The sequence below is a fragment of the Mastigoproctus giganteus genome, chromosome 7 (assembly GCF_048544385.1).
Source record: "Mastigoproctus giganteus isolate SK-2022 chromosome 7, ASM4854438v1, whole genome shotgun sequence".
Taxonomy (NCBI): domain Eukaryota; kingdom Metazoa; phylum Arthropoda; class Arachnida; order Uropygi; family Thelyphonidae; genus Mastigoproctus; species Mastigoproctus giganteus.
Genome location: NC_143581.1, coordinates 73,112,195 through 73,131,022, shown reverse-complemented (window position 1 = coordinate 73,131,022; position 18,828 = coordinate 73,112,195). Strand labels below are relative to the sequence as shown.

General features: G+C 37.2%; 1 protein-coding gene across 1 annotated transcript in view; it reads right to left on the bottom strand.

The window, feature by feature from the left end:
• Positions 1–18,828, bottom strand: part of LOC150082990 (uncharacterized) — a 389,813-nt gene that overhangs the window by 31,853 nt on the left and 339,132 nt on the right. Inside the window, exon 18 of the mRNA XM_090376961.1 lies at positions 14,721–14,813. Within this exon, the coding sequence (XP_090233087.1) occupies positions 14,721–14,813 (93 nt within the window). The remainder of the gene's footprint in view (positions 1–14,720; positions 14,814–18,828) is intronic.

The following is an 18,828-nucleotide window of genomic DNA, read 5'->3' as shown; positions in this document are numbered from 1 at the left end:
TTTCCTCCATTTCTCCTATCATACCTACTGTCACCTATGATTTGATGGTCTTAAATCCTGCCTATTTCCTTTTTCCTCTTCATTGATTTTCTTTATACTTTCTCTTAAACTTACCCATTTACACTTTGATTATCCAGCTGATCAACCCTTTCCAATAACAGACTTTCCCTTAATTTTGCTGCAGTAATATTCTTCCTTGTTGTTCTTATTTTCTTCTATCTTTCTTTGGCCCTTTAATTTCACATCCATTAACAATATCATGAGCAGAATATATGTATGGTCCTGGTTATTCATGAGATTTTTCAAACTGTTTCTTTATCTGTTCCGAACTAAGATATAGTTGAAAGCCACTTCTGTCTACAGGTATTTTCCATGTACATCTCCTTTTATGTTGTCTAAACCAAGAATTTGTTATCATTAAAAAAAAAAAAAAAGGATTTGTTATCCTTTTCTTCTGCAACCACTTCCTACCAATTACCCATAATCACCAAAAATCTGTCTGGCCATTCTCTCTCTTTGAGAATATTCTCAATTACATTTTCTAGTTGCTCATAAATTTACTCTTCTGCTGATGTTCTGTTGTTAATATATTTAATATACATTCCCTCCTAAAAGTATCAAATCACATTTCATTTTTCTTAATTTTTGAAGTTTTTATTAAATTAGACAAAGTTGTTTACCAATTTTTATTAAAATATTTTCTGATATGTATAAAAAAAAAAAATAAATAATAATAATAATAAAAAAAAAAAACAACTAAAAAGGGGTTTAGGGCTGAAAGCCTTAGACTATGGGAAATTTATAGACGAACAAGTTAGTGCAAAGCATCATTTTAGTTCTGAGTAAATCACCAAAGTAGGTGAAATGGCATAATTTCTGTTACATGTCATAGTGAACACCTTTACAACAAGTTGTCTGTTGTTGCACTACCTTGAATAAGCAATGCTTTCCCAGTGGAGAAGACAATTTTACATATTCTTGGCAAATACCACCACCTGCTGAGAAAAAGAAACATTAGGGGAGCATTGCTTATTTAAGGCAATATAATAACAGGCAACTCATTGTAAAGGCATTCAAAATATGAGATGTAACAAAAATGATGCCATTTCACCTACTTCGGTTATTTACTACAACTAACATGATGCTTAGCACTAATTTGTTCGTCTAGCAAATTTAAAACCTTTTTACTAATTTTAACACTGCACACCATCTGGAATCTCTTATGTTGCAGGGTTAAACTTTGTAACTGGGTTGTCACTGGGGTACCTATCCACCCACCAATGAGAGGCCAACAAGTCTCAAAATGGTGCTGTCTAGGTGGTATCCACCAAGATTAAGTAATTTTAGTTTTCTCTACTAGGGAAGCATTGCTTATTTGAGGTAATGCAGCAAGAGGCAACTTGTGAAGGCATTCACGATATGACACGTAACAAAATGATGTTTGTCTAGTAAACAAAAAACTTAAATAATATTAAAGAAGTTTCTAGAATATTTGAGAATATTCTAAGTGGGAGTATTGTTTCAATATTACAGAAGATTGTAGATGATTTTAGGGTGTTTTTCAATAATATAAATTGAGGAGTAAGAGCTGTGTTATAAAATTGAACACCCATCATTCAAAAAGAATGTTCAGTGTAAGTTTTGTGATAAACATGGCAATAAATAAGGAATTGAGTGTTGATAACAGAATTTTTGTCATAACTCTGTATAAAGAAAATTATTCCATGAGAAATAATGGCATAAAACTAGGTGTTTCATTTCAAGGAATACAAACTACAATTCAACAATTCAGGAGATTGGCAGTTTAAAGGACAAACCACGATCAGGATGACCATACATAACAATGGAAACACAAGATAAGCTAGATAAGACTATAACACTGATTTCTAAATGCAATCGACAACTTACTGCACCTGAAGTCCAAGCTGAGTTCAATAGCAACAGAGAAACTCCCATGTCTATATCGACTGTAAAACTTTGTTTTAAGCAGGACTTCGTGGTTGTGGAGTGGCCCCTAAAACTCTTATTAAAACTGGAAAATCAAAAGAAACAGTTGGCTTGGACTAAGAGCAATCAACATTGGACAACTGAAGTTTCATCCATCCATGGTGCGGTTGTCCGCACCATGGACGGATGAATCCAAATTTGAAATTTTTGGATCCAAGCGTAGAGTTTATGTGAGACGATCACCTGAAGAAAAAAATGATGCCTCACTGTTTAGTGCCTACAGTCAAATAGGTGGTAGTTCCATCATGATCTCGGGTTGTTTCTTTTTTCTGGAGTGGGTGACATCATCAGAATTGAAGGAATTTAAGAAAAGAAGGCTATAAAAATATTTGTAACCTTAAGCTTATTTTAAAGAAAAAAAAAAAAAAATATATATATATATATATATATATTTTATAAATAAATAAATTAAAATTAAGATAATAATAAAGTATATGGGCGAAATTAACATGGGAACATTCTGTATAATTAGAAAATTTCAGTGAACAACAATTATACACGCAACAAACAGTTGTAATGGGATAAGGAATAGTCATTAGGAAAATATCTAAGGGTGAGACCATATTTCTCCGAAGTACGGTGAACATTCGACTTACTGAGGGGAGGTCAGGTCGAAATTCAGGGGAAATTTAGGTAAAGTTCGGATATATGACTGGTTTGGTGGCAAGTAAGCACAGTTTTTCGGAGTTAGCAAATTTGGAGTTGTAGTTAGGTGCAGATATGTAACTAGTAGTTCAAAGAGAGTAAATAAATTTATGGTAAGTGGGCCGTTTAGTATGAACAGGCCACATTAAAGTGAGTTTGGTCGAGAAGAATCTTGGATAATAACAAGGAATCTGATGGGGAAGCTATTAAAGAAAGTGCTGGAAGATCAAGGAGCTGGTCCAAAAACTCGGAGAAATGAAAGTTATTGTAAGTACCGTTTCGTATTATTATTCCTAGTCAAGGAAATAATCCAAAAAAAAGGGAGAAAGACATTCTGAAATCCTAACTGTGATAAATTTGACTAGCCTAGGAGGTAGCTGGATAATCAAATTGGATGTTGTAAAGAACTAAATATAATTCAATTTAGAATGAGATATAGAACGGACTTGTTGAAATTGTCTATCCCAGTGGGGAAACATCTATAATATGGAAAAGTTTTCTTGTGATAAATTTTGTATGTATTTAATTCAGTTTCTGTAATTAAACATGCTAAATTTTAATGTGTATTGTCAATTGTCTCACTAAATTTTCTAGCTAAATAAATAAATTGCCTGGAATTTTGTTAATGAAGTCAGAGGCCTCAGGATAACTTGTAGTTACCAGATAAAATTAATGTAGGGAAAAAAAATTGTGTATAAATAAGTAACTAATTATTTATAAATAATAGTAGACGGAAGAAGGAGTGTACGCCTACAATTGGCATGCCTATTAAGAAAGGAAGTCATACACATTCTTGAACATAATGTAATATTCTCTGGACTTCAAAGTTTGAGGAAGAAATTTTATATTACAACAAGACAATGACCCGAAGCACAGCTTTAAGCTGAGGGGACTTTCTAGCAACTAAACAACAGGAAGGGAGATAGTGCAAATTATGGTGTGGCCAATGTAATGGCCTCACTTAAACCCAATAGAGCCTTCATGGGATCATCTAGACCAGGGGTCCCCAAACTTTTAGAGAAGCAGGCCACATATCAATTTTTGGAATATTTGGCGGGCTGGAGAAATTCTTAATTACTGAAAACTACACTCTCTGCTCAGAGGGGAACAGGTATCCTGTGTGTTATCAGACACTCAGCCTAAAACACTGATGGATCCAATATCTCTCTCTATTACAGAAGATTTAGGAGAAGTCCGGTTGGCCTGCCTCCCTAAAATCCACTCATGCACACCTTCTCGATGGTAAGCCCTGTTACGTCACTTAGGTGGCAACGAACGTGCAGAGTGGTTCTCTTCAAGACGCCTGGTCAGCGTGAAGAGGAAAAGACCAAACCCTCCAGCAATGAAAGCACAACAATACAAATGGCCCTCAGTCCCCAGCAGCTTTCACTCTCCCTCTTACGGCAGCGAGAGGATCAGAGTGGAAGCAGAGGGTGCTAAGAATCTCTGGGTACGACCAGGCTGCCATGCACGGAAATTGAACTTGGCCTGTTATAACGTACGATCACTCATCGGTGAAGACAGGATATTAGAGCTGGAAAAGGAATTAGAAAATGTGAATTGAAATATCATCGGTTTGGCTGAAACAAGAAGAAGAAATGAATCACTTATAAGTTTATCAAGTGGAAACCTGCTGTACACCAATGGAAACAGTGAAAGGAGTGAAGGTGGAGTTGGGTTTCTGGTCCATAAAGATTTTAAAAACAACATTTTGGAATTCAAAAGTACATCATCAAGGGTGTCAAGACTAATACTCAAGATTTCTAAGAGGTACAAGCTAAAGATTGTAATGATTTATGCACCAACATCGAGCCACGATGATGAAGAGGTTGAAGACATGTACACTGAAATTGAGAGTCTTCTAGATGAGCAGAAAACCCACTACACTATTATTATGGGGGACTTCAATGCTAAGGTTGGAAAAAGGCAAAACAGCGCAGAAAGAGGAACTACAGGAAATTTTGGAATTGGTGAAAGAAATAAAAGAGGCGAAAGACTTGTGGAATTTGCAGAATCTCAAGGAATGTCAGTAATGAACACTTTTTTCAAGAAAAGGGTGAACAGAAAGTGGACATGGAAGAGTCCAAATGGATTAACAACTAATGAAATCGACTTCATCCTCACTAACAGAAGATATATTGTGAATGATGTTACCGTCCTGAATAAGGTAAATGTTGGAAGTGATCACAGAATGGTAAGATGTACACTTGATATAGATGTAGGAAAGGAAAGGAAAAAACTGACTCGAGTAAATAATACAAAGGTCTTTGAAATAACAGAGGAGGAGAAAAAGCAGTATGTACTGGAACTTAAGAACAAGTTTGAGCTTCTGCAGACTGCTCAGGACCAAGATATCGATGAGGAATATTACAACTTTCTGAAAGTGATAAAGCCCAAGAAACCTATAGGGAAACAGAAATCCAAAGAAGAAAAAATTAGTCAAGAAACACTTGTCATGATGAACCAAAGACGACAAATGAAGAGCAAGAAAAACACTGCCAGGGAGAAAATTGAGTATACTGAGTTATGCAAAGCCATTAGAAAGAGACTCAGAGAGGACATAAGAAGATTTAACACAAGAAAAGTAGAACAAGCATTAAGGGAAAACAAAGGATTTAAATCAGCAGCCATGAGCAGTAATACAGAAAGACAAATGATACTGAAACTGAAGAATAGCAATGGTGTACTTATAAACAGCAGAGAAGGCATAATTCAAATAGCAGAAGGCTACTATAGAGAATTATACAAGGAGCACGGGAATGATGCTAGCAGTGGGGAAGATGGATTGCAAAGTAGCAACACATACGACATACCCAATATTCTTCCTGATGAGGTAGAACATGCATTGAAGAAAATGAAGAATCGGAAAGCTCCGGGGGAAGATGAAGTTACTGTAGAGTTGTTAAAATTAGGAGGAAGAGACATAACACAAAAACTGGCAAGGCTCTTCACAAAGTGCATTAGAAAAGGTGTGATGCCTAAGCAGTGGAATAATGCAATCATAGTTTTGCTGCATAAGAAAGGAGATAAATCAGAAATTGGAAATTATAGACCAATTAGCTTGTTATCCCATATCTACAAGTTGTTCACAAGGGTCATTACTAACAGATTAGAAAGAATACTTGATGAGAATCAACCGAAAGAGCAAGCTGGCTTTAGGACAGGATTCTCAACTATGGATCACCTTCACGTAATATCACAGCTAATGGAGAAAGCAAATGAATATAAAACACCATTATGCCTGGCATTTGTGGATTATGAAAAGGCATTTGACTCCATACAGCATAAGGCAATGTTTTGGGCACTGGAAAGACAAGGCATAGATACTCCATATATTATGATTTTGAAGAAAATATATGAGAGTGCTACATCCTTTATTAGACTAGACAAAGACAGTAGCAAATTTAAAATCGAGAAAGGAGTTCGACAAGGAGACACAATATCTCCGAAGCTGTTTACTGCTGCCCTTGAGGAAGCTTTCAGAAGATTAGACTGGTCGCAGAAAGGAGTCAATGTGAACGGAGAGTACCTAAACCATTTACGATTTGCAGATGACATTGTGGGCATAAGCCACGATCCCAAAGAATTAGAGGAAAATCTTAATCAGTTATGCACATTTAGTAAGGATTTTGGACTAAAGATGAATATGGCTAAAACAAAAGTAATGATGAACAAGTATGCCACGGAAAGGGAAATAATGATTGAAGGAGCAGTAATTGAAAAGGTGGAGTCATATACTTATCTGGGACAAGTTATTAGCTGTAATAATGATAAATGGCTGGAAGTCAAGAGAAGAATAAATTTTGGATGGATAGCATTCAGGAAATATAGTCACATACTGAAGAGCAATATCCCAGTTTGTCTGAAACGTAAAATAATGAATCAATGTATACTCCCCACCATGACTTATGGAAGTGAAACTTGGGCACTCACCAAAAGAATGGAAGAGAAGCTAAGAACTACACAGCGAAGAATGGAACGAATTATATTGGGAATTAGAATGTTAGATAAGAAGAGAAACACATGGATTAGGCAGCAAACTCAAGTAAAGGACATTCTTATCAAAACTAAAGAACTAAAATGGTCTTGGGCAGGACACATAGCTCGAAGACATGATGACAGATGGACTAAGAAAATAACAGAATGGTACCCAAGAGGAGCTAGAAGAAAACCTGGAAGACAAAGGCGGAGATGGATAGATGAAATTCATGAGTTTTTGAGTAGTAAATGGATGGCCAGTGCTCAAAACAGAAGGAACTGGAAAGTTGCTGGAGAGGCCTTCATCCTGCAGTGGATTGAAAATGGCTGATGATGATGATGATGACACTCTCTGCATAACATTAAAGTTATGCAGAGAAACAAAGTTTATACCCCTATATCTACAGATTCAAAAATAAATCGATGGACATGTAACATAAAATATACTAGTTTGTTTATATCAAATTTCAATTATTACTTATTTATTGTCTAATCACAAAAATAGTTAGTAATACAACAAAATTATAATTAATGCGATGAATGTGGTTGTAAAGTCTAGTTCCAATTCTTAAAAAGTCATGTAAATGCAGGTCAGTTAGATGCGATCGTATTTTTGATCTTACATATTTCATTTTTTAAAAGGTCTGCTCACAAAAAATGCCCAAAAAAATGTGAAAAGTGAAAATTGACGTAACCTTTCTTGCAAAATTTTTAATTTTTGGATAATTGACTCTTGATTTTTAAGGAGTCCTTATGTGCTGTAATGTAATAACTAGATCGTATGTATAGCTTAACTTAATTTTCAGCACTCACCTCATAGTAATCCGCTTAGCTGGTGTAAGTTATTAGAATCCTATAATCACTATGTATGTGGTAAAACTCTCCACCAGCTAAGCGGATTACTATGAGGTGAGTGCTAAAAATTAAGCTAAGCTATACATACGATCTAGTTTTTGGATAATCTGAATAAGATAATGTCAAATAAAATTGAATCAGATTTCGTTTTTAAATATTGTCTTCAGAGCATCATTAGATTGAAGATCTACCAACTGTAATTGTAAATTCTCATCAACATCGTTGATGGGTACGTCAAATGGATTTTGAAAAAGTTCAAACATCTTAGAATTATTTTTAAATCATAAAATCTAGCCGCAAAATTTTCAGTGGAAAAATTACAACTACGCATATTTTTAGATAAATTCTCACAATATAAAAAATGTGAAAAATTATTCCAAAGTAGTTGACTTTTAAATAACTCCATTTTGTTTCAAATGCTTTGACATTATAATACAATTCATTGACAAGTTTGTCTCGTCCTTGTAGTTTCATATTAAGAAAATTCAGGTTTTTACATATATTTGTTAAAAAGGAAAGGTTTCACACACCCATTTGAGATCTGACAGAACTGGTTTCAATTTTTTGTTCATAAATAGATCCATTTTAATCCTAAGTTTAAAAAAATTGCTTCAACACGCTACCACAACTCAACCATTGTACTTCAGTGTGGTAAAACAAATCACCGTATTCAGCCTCAATAGTTTCGAGAAAATTTTTGAACTGCTGATGATTCAGACCAGCGTTGTGAATAAAATTTACTGCTGATATTAGAGTTGACATGACTACACCCAAAAATTTTCTGCGCAAAGACTGCTAGTGAATTATGCAATGAAATTGCATTGGTTTTTTAATATTTTTACTCTCAAGATATTTATGAAGCTGACCCATGAACCCAATTTTAGTACCGACCATATTTTTAGCACTATCCGTCGTAACCGCTGATAGGAAATCTCAATTCAATTTGAGGCTATCAATTGCTTCTGACACCAAAAAATATATTTTCGCCTGCTGTTGTATCTTTCAAGCTTTTTAATGCAACTAGCTCTTCAGTTACTGCAAAATTTTTATTTACACCTCGGTTACAAATTAGTAACTGAACTCTATGCTTGTATCTTCATTCTCATCAACTGCTATTGAAAAATGTGTGAATTCACACATTTTTTAATAGCAATTGATGAGAACTTTTTCTACTAATTTAAATCTTCAATTCTTTTCGTTACAGTTGATGAAGATAAACTTACAGATGCAAAATTAATATTAGTATTAATATTAGTAATTGCCACATGGTGCAAGGAAGCCTGTGGCTTATGCTACACCAGCCAAAAAAATAAATAATAAATAAATAATAAAATAACAAAAAATAAATAAAATAAAATAATAACAATAAAAACAAATTAATAATAAAAAGAAAATTTAAAAAATAATAATAGTAAGAAGAAAATTTTAAAAAAAATAATAATAGTAAGAAGAAAATTTAAAAAAATAATAGTAAGAAGAAAATTTTTAAAAATAAATAAGAAGAAAATTTAAAAAATACACCAACGCATGAAGTGGAGCATTGAAATGAATACGTACATCATGCAAGCATACTACAAATAATGAAGCTGGAGACCGATATGACAACCTACAGGGCAAGACTACATACCAAGTGGCTGGATCGATTCCCGGATATTCAGGTCACCGAACAGTGAATAGCGGACCAGAGAGGGACGATCGTCGCAAAGAACCTGATAGCTCCTGCAATCTTGGAAAAAATCAAGCAGGACATGAGTGATAAACTACAAAGAATAAAGAATATGGAACCAGAGGAGGAAGAACGTACCACCACTGAACCAAAGGAGGAAGAGCAAGAAGAAATACAACCCACAGTAGCTGAAGTGGAGAGAGAGAGAGACGACGTCATGATATCCAGAATAGAGGATGAGGGGAAGAAGGCCCTAACAGAATATGAAGGAATGGACCCCACCAAGACTCACATGATAACGAAGCAGACACCGAATAGAACCTTGTGGAGAGTCACACACCACCTCAATCGGCAAATAATAACGTATTACCTTGACAGCAATGGTACAACACTGGAGGCCATCCACACAGCCATCTATTGTGCTGCGGTAGCAGCCATGAGGATTAATGAGAACGAGAGATCAGCAGCAAAAGATCTGAAAACAGAAGGAACCACCAATTTCAGAAAGAAGACTTCAGCAGAAGATAGAAGAATTAAGAGTCAAGATAGGCCAATTGACCCAGTACCGACGGGGCAATAGGAGTAAGAAATTAATTGGAAATGTGAAGAGCATCCTCAACAGAGACAGCATCCACAGCAACATGAGACAAAAAAACCAGAGAATAGAAGAGTACTTGGACACATCGAAGCAGAACCTCCTTGCACTAAGCAAGAGACTACGCCGATACAAAGAGAGCTCCCAGAGGAAAATAAACAACCAAATCTTCAATAAGGACCAAAAAGGCTTCTACAGGAATCTCGTTGAAGACAGGAAAGAAGGGAATGGATAACCCGAGCATAAGACAATTGAGGAGTTCTGGGGAAACATATGAATCAGGAAAGTAAGACAACAGCCAAGCCACCTGGATAGAACTAGAATGCAAGAAAACCAAGGACGTACAAGAAATGAGAGGGTGGGAGATTCGGGAAGAAGTAGTAAAACAGACGATCAAGAACTCTCACAACTGACGAACTCCAGGAAGAATAGATAACGTCCACAACTACCGGTACAAGAAGCTCACTTGCACCCACAAGCACCTGGTAGGTCAGTTCACCCAAATGATAAGGTACCCAGAGACAATTCCGTAGTTTCTCACTCAAGGAATCACATATCTGAAGCCTAAAGATGAAGATATCAGAAACCCGGTGAAATATACGCCAATCACTTGCCTCCCAACAATGTACAAGATCGTGACCAGCTGCATAACCAGGAAGATATCAGACCACTTGGAAAGCCAGAACATAATGGCCGAACAGCAGAAAGGATGCAAATGGCTGAGCAAAGGATGCAAGTAGCAATTAACCATAGATGCTGCAGTTATGGAGCAAGCCGACAAGAAGCACCGCAACATGTACAGATCCTACATCAATTACCGCAAGGCCTTCGACTCTGTGCCTCATAGCTGGCTAATAGAGGTTCTGAACATCTACAAAGTCAATCCAATACTGACAAACTTCCTAGGAGAAACAATGGCGAAATGGAGTACCTCCAGTAAGGTCGAAAATATCACAACCAGGCCAATCCCCATCAGGAGTGGAATTTTTCAGGGAGATGCCCTGAGTCCACTGTGGTTCTGTCTAGCACTTAACCCCACTATCCACCATGCTCAACAGTAGCAAGTACGGATATAACCTCAAAGAAGGAAGGAAGAACCTGTACCCTCACCCACCTGATGTACATGGATAACACCAAGCTCTATGGGGGAACCGAGAAGCACCTCCAGCAACTACTTCAGATCACCGAAGAATTCAGCAATGATATTAGGATGAAATTTGGTTGGCCAAAACTACCAGATGCAGACTGATAAAGAGATCGAAGCCATGGCAGAGGGAGAGGTCTACAAATACTTGGGGATGATGCAGGCTCAGCAGTTACAGCACAAGGAAATTAAGGCCTGCCTGACCGAAAAATACCATCAGAGACTCAGAAGCCTACGGAAAGCAAAGCTGAATGGAGGGAACACAGTTAATGCCATAAACACCTATACCGTCCCAGTGCTAACATACTCCTTCAGGGTCTTAGATTGGACTAACACCGAGCTGGAGGATATCATGAGAAAGACAAGGACAATGATGACCAAGAGCCGCCAACACTACCCAAAATCTGCTGTAGCGAGATTGACAATTGCCTGGAAAAGAGGAGGAAGGGGCCTGATAGACCTCATTGAGCAACAGAAGATAGCGATATTTAACCCGAAGGATTACTTCCAGAAACAAACAGCAGCACCAAGCCATAAGGAAGACAGACAAATGGTATATCCCACTCAACCTAAGCGAGGAGGCGACTCCGTAGCCAGGCGGGAAGGAGCAGCAGTGCATAGCACACGCTTCTTGATTAGACCGGGGTTCGAGCCCGTCACTACGAAATACGGAGGATGCGGAAAGGTCAGGGAATGACCACCGCATATCCCGGAGCAGGCCTTAGTTGCTAATGCTCCTAAAAACCAAACAACACACACGCAACACTAAGCGAGGAGTAACCCCAACCAGGAGCACAGACACTACAATGATCACCATCAAGATCACATAGATAAAATTGTTTCCAATGCATGGCTCACAAGCGGGACGCTCTTCCCCGAGACTGAAGGATTCATGTTCACCATCCAAGACCAGTTACTCAACACCAGGAACTATAGAAAATACATCACCAAAGAGCCTGGAGTGTTTGATGACACATGTCGACGATGCCACCTGGCCTCAAAAATGATCCAACACATCACCGCGGGATGCAAGGTGAACACAGGCTGAGTACACTCATAGACACGCCCAGGATAATACATCAGAAGCTAGCAAGGAAATACCCGTTGATCAAAGATAGTGTACCGTACTACAAGTACGAACTCCAGGCAGTGCTAGAAACCCCAACCCACAAGCTGTACTGGGACCATGCCATAATAAAGAATAGGACAATCCCGCACAAAAGACTGGACATAACCATTGTGGACAAGAAGGAAAAAGCTATCTATCTGATTGACATAGTGGTACCCAACACTGGCAACTTGCAGAAAACCCATGGGGGAAAAAATCAGGAAGTACACGAACCTAAGATCAAAGAGACGTAGAATATGCAACAAGTTATGACCATCCCGATCATCGTATCATCCACAGGTATGGTGCCAAAGACCCTACATAACACTCCTAGCAGCAATAGGCCTGCCAGCAAACACCTACAAGGAACTCCAGAAAGTCACAATCCTGAACACCTGTAGAATAGTCAGAGAGTTCCTCGACCAACAGTAACACCAGACATAACAACAACCACCCTGTGTACTTGGTAGCAATACCCGTCACGAGGTGGAATCCCCAATCAGGGAGAAATAATATGAGCAATAATAATAATAATAAGAAGAAGAAGAAGAAGAAGAAGAAAATTAAAAACAAAAAATAATAATTAATAAGAGAAAAGGAAATAGACAACCTGTGCATTTCTATCCTCCCACAGGTAATTATCAAGCTGACATTTGAATTTTCCCAAAACTGTCCGCCTCTACCACCCACATAGGTAACTTATTCCAGTAATTTATAACTCGCTGGTTAAAATAAAAATTCCTGCAATCCAGTCTAAACATCTCACCCTATAATTTGAAATTATGGCCCCAGTTCTAGAATCATTTATAACCATGAAAATTTCATCCTCGTTCATTTTGCTTATGCCTCTCAGAGTGTTAAACACCTCAATAAAGTTTCCTCTAAGGTGCCTACTTTCCAAGCTCTGCAACCCACATATTCGAAATCTTTCCTCGTATGGATGCCATTTTGCCGATCTCACCAGGCAAGTTACCCGTCTTTGGACCCTTTTAAGAAGCACAATGTCTTTCTATAGGTACGATCTTCATATTTGAACATAGTATTCCAAGTATGGTCTAACAATAGCCTTATATAATGGGATTATGATGTCCTTATCGCTACTAGCAATTGTTCGATAAATCATCAATGAGACAAATCTATGGGCCTTCCTTGCAACCTGTTCACAATGCTCGGAGAACATCATGTCTGACTGGAGTTCAACTACAGCAAGTGTATAAGTTATTTTGGGGTTACTGTTCTCCAGATGTAAAAGGTTATACTTTACTGGATTAAAGCACAGCTGCCATTGTTCTGACCATCCCTGAAGTCTATCTACGTCATTCCGAAGAAGCTCTGCTTGGCGGTGATCATTAACTACTCTACCAATCTTTGCATCATCTGCAAATTTAGACATTATGGCCCCTATCCCTTCATCAATGTCATTTAAGAAAATCAAAAACAACAGTGGTTCTAATAATGGCCTTTGGGGAACTCCACTTCTTATGTCAACCCAATTTGAGGAATAACCGTTTATCACAACCCTCTGCCTCCTGCCCTAAAGCCATCCAGCTATCCATCTAAGGATTTTACCTGTTATTCCAACCTATTCCAACTTATAAAGTAACCACTCATAGGGACTGAGTCAAATGTGTTGCTGAAATCCAAATACACAATGTCGAAATTATTCCCTAAATCCAGCTCGAGTGACCCTGGATTGGGAGGTAATTTTGCACTTCACTCTTTAAACCGTCCTTATGTATTGGAGATATATTGACACTTTTCCAATCCAACGGGATCACTCCCAAATTCAGTGATGCTTTCATAATTAGCCTCAATGGTTCAATGCACTCACTTCATTAAATAAACATGTGAAATTTCAACATCACCCTGATAATTTCTCATTGACGTAAAGGGTTTTTCTTCTGTAAATATCAATGCAAAGTAACTGTTGAGTTCATCTGCAACCTCACTGGGGTATCTAATACAATCCCACATCCATTACATAAGGGTCCAATATGATTTGTCCTCTTCTTTGCATTTATATATGTGAAGAATTCCTTACCCCCTTCATTCTTAGAATCATCAACCTATCACCAATATATCTACCTCTTCCACTCTCTCAGAAACCCACTTGCTCAAACCACTCCTATTCTATTCTTATTTACTTCAGAAAATAAAACCCTTACCCCATCACTTTAACTTGTTCCACTTCCTATTTCAAGTTCTCCAATTTACATATTCTTTTTGTCCTGTCATTGTCCTGGCATTCCAGCTGGGAGACCAGGTTATTAATGCCCCTGACAACTTGGCTTACTACCAAGGTGTCATAACCTTAGAGTTTAAGGTACTACATATACATAAGTAATGTTTTATTTTGTTTCATAAATTAATTTGTTTATAAACTATACATTCTACCAAAAGTTGCCTCCTTAATAGGAGGAAACAACACATGAACTCTAAGAATAAGATATGAATTTGACATATGCATACCACTTGGCATACATATGGAAAATTTAATGGCTGCTCAAATAGATATTGGGGGAAAGGATTTAAAAGTTATAAAATCTGAACAAAGAGTAAACTAAAAGTTGACGTGTTGTTTTGAATTATTGCTGAGGCATTGGTATAATGTCTGAAGCTCGTGTGAATTCTTTGGTCAGTTTGCATATACCGAGTCAGTTTACCCAAACTTGTTCTTCATGCAGGCAACATATTACACACACACACACCTAATACTGCTTACCTTAATATGAAAATACTGTAGTGGGTCTCCTTCAGCATCATATTTGTATCTACCTAAGCATTGTCCTTCTAAATCATTTTCTGTGCTTAAACCCTAAGAAATATAAAATAATGAATGTGTCAGCATTCAATAAACAAAAGTAGTACACTGTAGCAGTGAACCTTCATTGCCATTAAGCTTATGTATGAACTACAAAAGGTAAATATAAACTCTGATAAGATATAAATATGTACAGTGGAAAGATAACTACTATACTCTGGCGGAGGATAATAAACAAGTACCCAATATTCATTTTTCATATAGCCATTTTATCTGGAGGGGGGGAGTATTTTAATAATTACTATGGAATAGTACTTTGTGGAAATTGCAGAATCTCAGGAATTGTCAGTAATGAACACTTTTTTCAAGAAAAGGGTGAACAGAAAGTGGACATGGAAGAGTCCAAATGGACTAACAACTAATGAAATCGACTTCATCCTCATTAACGGAAGATATATTGTGAACGATGTTACCGTCCTGAATAAGGTAAATGTTGGAAGTGATCACAGAATGGTAAGATGTACACTTGATATAGAGGTAGGAAAGGAAAGGAAAAAACTGACTCGAGTAAATAATACAAAGGTCTTTGAGATAACAGAAGAGGAGAAAAAGCAGTATGTACTGGAACTTAAGAACAAGTTTGAACTTCTGCAGACTGCTCAGGACCAAGATATCGATGAGGAATATTACAACTTTCTGAAAGTGATAAAGCCCAAGAAACCTATAGGGAAAAAGAAATCCAAAGAAGAAAAAATTAGTCAAGAAACACTTGTCATGATGAACCAAAGGCGACAAATGAAGAGAAAGATAAACACTGACAAGGAAAAAATTGAGTATACTGAGTTATGCAAAGCCATTAGAAAGAGACTCAGAGAGGACATAAGAAGATTTAACACAAGAAAAGTAGAACAATCAGTAAGGGAAAACAAAGGACTTAAATCAACAGCCACGAGCAGTAATACAGAAAGACAAATGATACTGAAACTGAAGAATAGTGATGGTGTACTTATAAATAGCAGAGAAGGCATAATTCAAATAGCAGAAGACTACTATAGAGAATTATACAAGGAGTGAGGGAATGATGCCAGCAGTGGGGAAGATGGATCGCAAATTAGCAACACATACTGCATACCCGATATTCTTCCTGATGAGGTAGAACATGCATTGAAGAAAAATGAAGAATCAGAAAGCCCTGGGGGAAGATGAAGTTACTGTAGAGTTGTTAAAATTGGGAGAAAGAGACATAACACAAAAATTGGCAAGGCTCTTCACAAATTGCATTAGAAAAGGTGTGACGCCTAAGCAGTGGAATAATGTAATCATAGTTTTGCTGCATAAGAAAGGAGATAAATCAGAAATTGGAAATTATAGACCAATTAGCTTGTTATCCCACATCTACAAGTTGTTCACAAGGGTCATTACTAACAGATTAGAAAGAATACTTGATGAGAATCAACCGAAAGAGCAGGCTGGCTTTAGGACAGGATTCTCAACTATGGATCACCTTCACATAATATCATAGCTAATGAAGAAAGCAAATGAATATAAAACACATTATACTTGGCATTTGTGGATTATGAAAAGGCATTTGACTCCATACAGCATAAGGCAATGTTTCAGGCACTGGAAAGACAAGGCATAGATACCCCATATATTATGATTTTGAAGAAAATATATGAGAATGCAACCTTCTTTATTAGACTAGACAAAGACAGTAGGAAATTTAAAATCGAGAAAGGAGTTCGACAAGGAGACACAATATCTCCAAAGCTGTTTACTGCTGCCCTTGAGGAAGCTTTCAGAAGATTATTGTTGTTGTTGTTTGGTTTTTAGGAGCTGTTTGTTGTTTTTTTGTTATTTGGTTTTTAGGAGCATTGGCAACTAAGGCCATATTGCTCCGGGGATATGCGGTGGTCATTCCCTGACCTTTCCGCATCCTCCGTATTTGGTGGTGACAGGCTAGAACCCCGGTCTAATCAAGAAGCGTGTGCTATGCACTGCTGCTCCTTCCCACTTGGCTACGGAGGCACAGTTTTTAGAAGCATTGGCAACTAAGGCCATATTGCTCTGGAGATATGCGGTGGTCATTCCGACCTTTCCGCACCCTCCATATAATTTGTGGTCACGGGCTCGAACCTCGGTCTAATCAAGAAGCGTGTGCTACGTACTGCTGCTCCTGCCCACCTGGCTACGGAGGTGCCTTCAGAAGATTAGACTGGTCGCAGAAAGGAGTCAATGTGAATGGAGAGTACCTAAACCATTTATGATTTGCAGATGATATTGTGGTCATAAGCCACGATCCCAAAGAATTATAGGAAAATCTTAATCAGTTATGCACAGTTAGTAAGGATTTTGGACTAAAGATGAATATGGCTAAAACAAAAGTAATGATGAACAAGTATGCCACAGAAAGGGACATAATGATTGAAGGAGCAGTAATTGAAAAGGTGGAGTCATATACTTATCTGGGACAAGTTATTAGCTGTAATATAATGATAAATGGCTGGAAGTCAAGAGAAGAATAAATTTTGGATGGATAGCAGTCAGGAAATATAGTCACATACTGAAGAGCAATATCCCAGTTTGTCTGAAATGTAAAATACTGAACCAATGTATACTCCCCACCATGACTTATGGAAGTGAAACATGGGCACTCACCAAAGAATGGAAGAAAAGCTGAGAACTACACAGCAAAGAATGGAACGAATTATACTGGGAATCAGACTGTTAGATAAGAAGAGAAACACATGGATTAGGCAGCAAACTCAAGTAAAGGACATTCTTATAAAAACTAAAGAACTAAAATGGTCTTGGGCAGGACACATAGCTCGAAGACATGATGACAGATGGACTAAGAAAATAACAGAATGGTATCCAAGAGGAGCTAGAAGAAAACCTGGAATACAACGACGGAGATGGACAGATGAAATTCGTGAGTTTGTGGGTAATAAATGGATGGCCATTACCCAAAACAGAAGGAACTGGAAAGTTGCTGGAGAGGCCTTCATCCTGCAGTGGATTGAAAATGGCTGATGATGATGATGAGTACTTTGTGAACTTTTTTCATATGACATAACTATTCAGTACCTGAAGTCTCAACAACACACAATCAAGGCCAGTTCCCATTAAGAAAGGTAACAGATTCATTAACTTTCTTGATATCAACTTATCTGTCAAAAACTGAAATTGTGTGACACTGTCAGGGGTATCACAACTAGGCATTGTAAAAAAAACTAGTCAAAAAGGACTTCTTTACACACATTTACCAAAATAACACTTTTATAATAAAACAGCTCATAACTTTTATTTAAAAAAAAGTCAGTTTAAATTGGTCTGGAATTTTTTCAGGCACTTTCATATTCAGCATCAACCTAAAAATAATTCATTTCCATAAAATGCATTAGTGCAATCCAATATGGAAACAAAGCACAACTGCTTAGTAATTTCCAAATTTACAGAACATCAGTTTTTTTCTTTTCTTTCATTAGCTTTTACTCCTTTGCTCTCCAACAAAGGTACAATGTTGGGGCACCACACTTTATAAATCAAAGGTAAAGGCATAGGTTTTAATTTTAGGAATGGGAATTATGACGGTTTAAGACACTACATGGGCTCTATCAACTGGGCAGATAGACTGATACATTCAAATTATGGGTTATCTTTAAAGCAATAGAAACAGAAGCTATGAATACACATATACCATTAAGAAAAATATAGCAAATGGAGGAGGTCAAAATGGATGAATATAGGTGGCCAGTCATATAGTGCAAAAAAAGATAGCATTGGAAAGTTATTGGGCAAATGAAAAGTACTGAAGCCTATAACAGCTACAAGTACATCTGCAATAACATTACAGAAAATTTGTCAAAAAGGGTGAGTATTAGAAATTGCTGGCTACGAGAGCAAAGAAAGGGGACGAGGAGGTTTTCATAAAGAAGAAAGAAATCAGATTGGACCCTTGCGCAATGGGTGTGGAAAAGTTTTAGAAAACCTAGCTGATATTGCTGATGAAAGACCCCCTCATGAAGATGGGAGGCTGAGAATATGAAATTAGCAACTTCAAAATTAC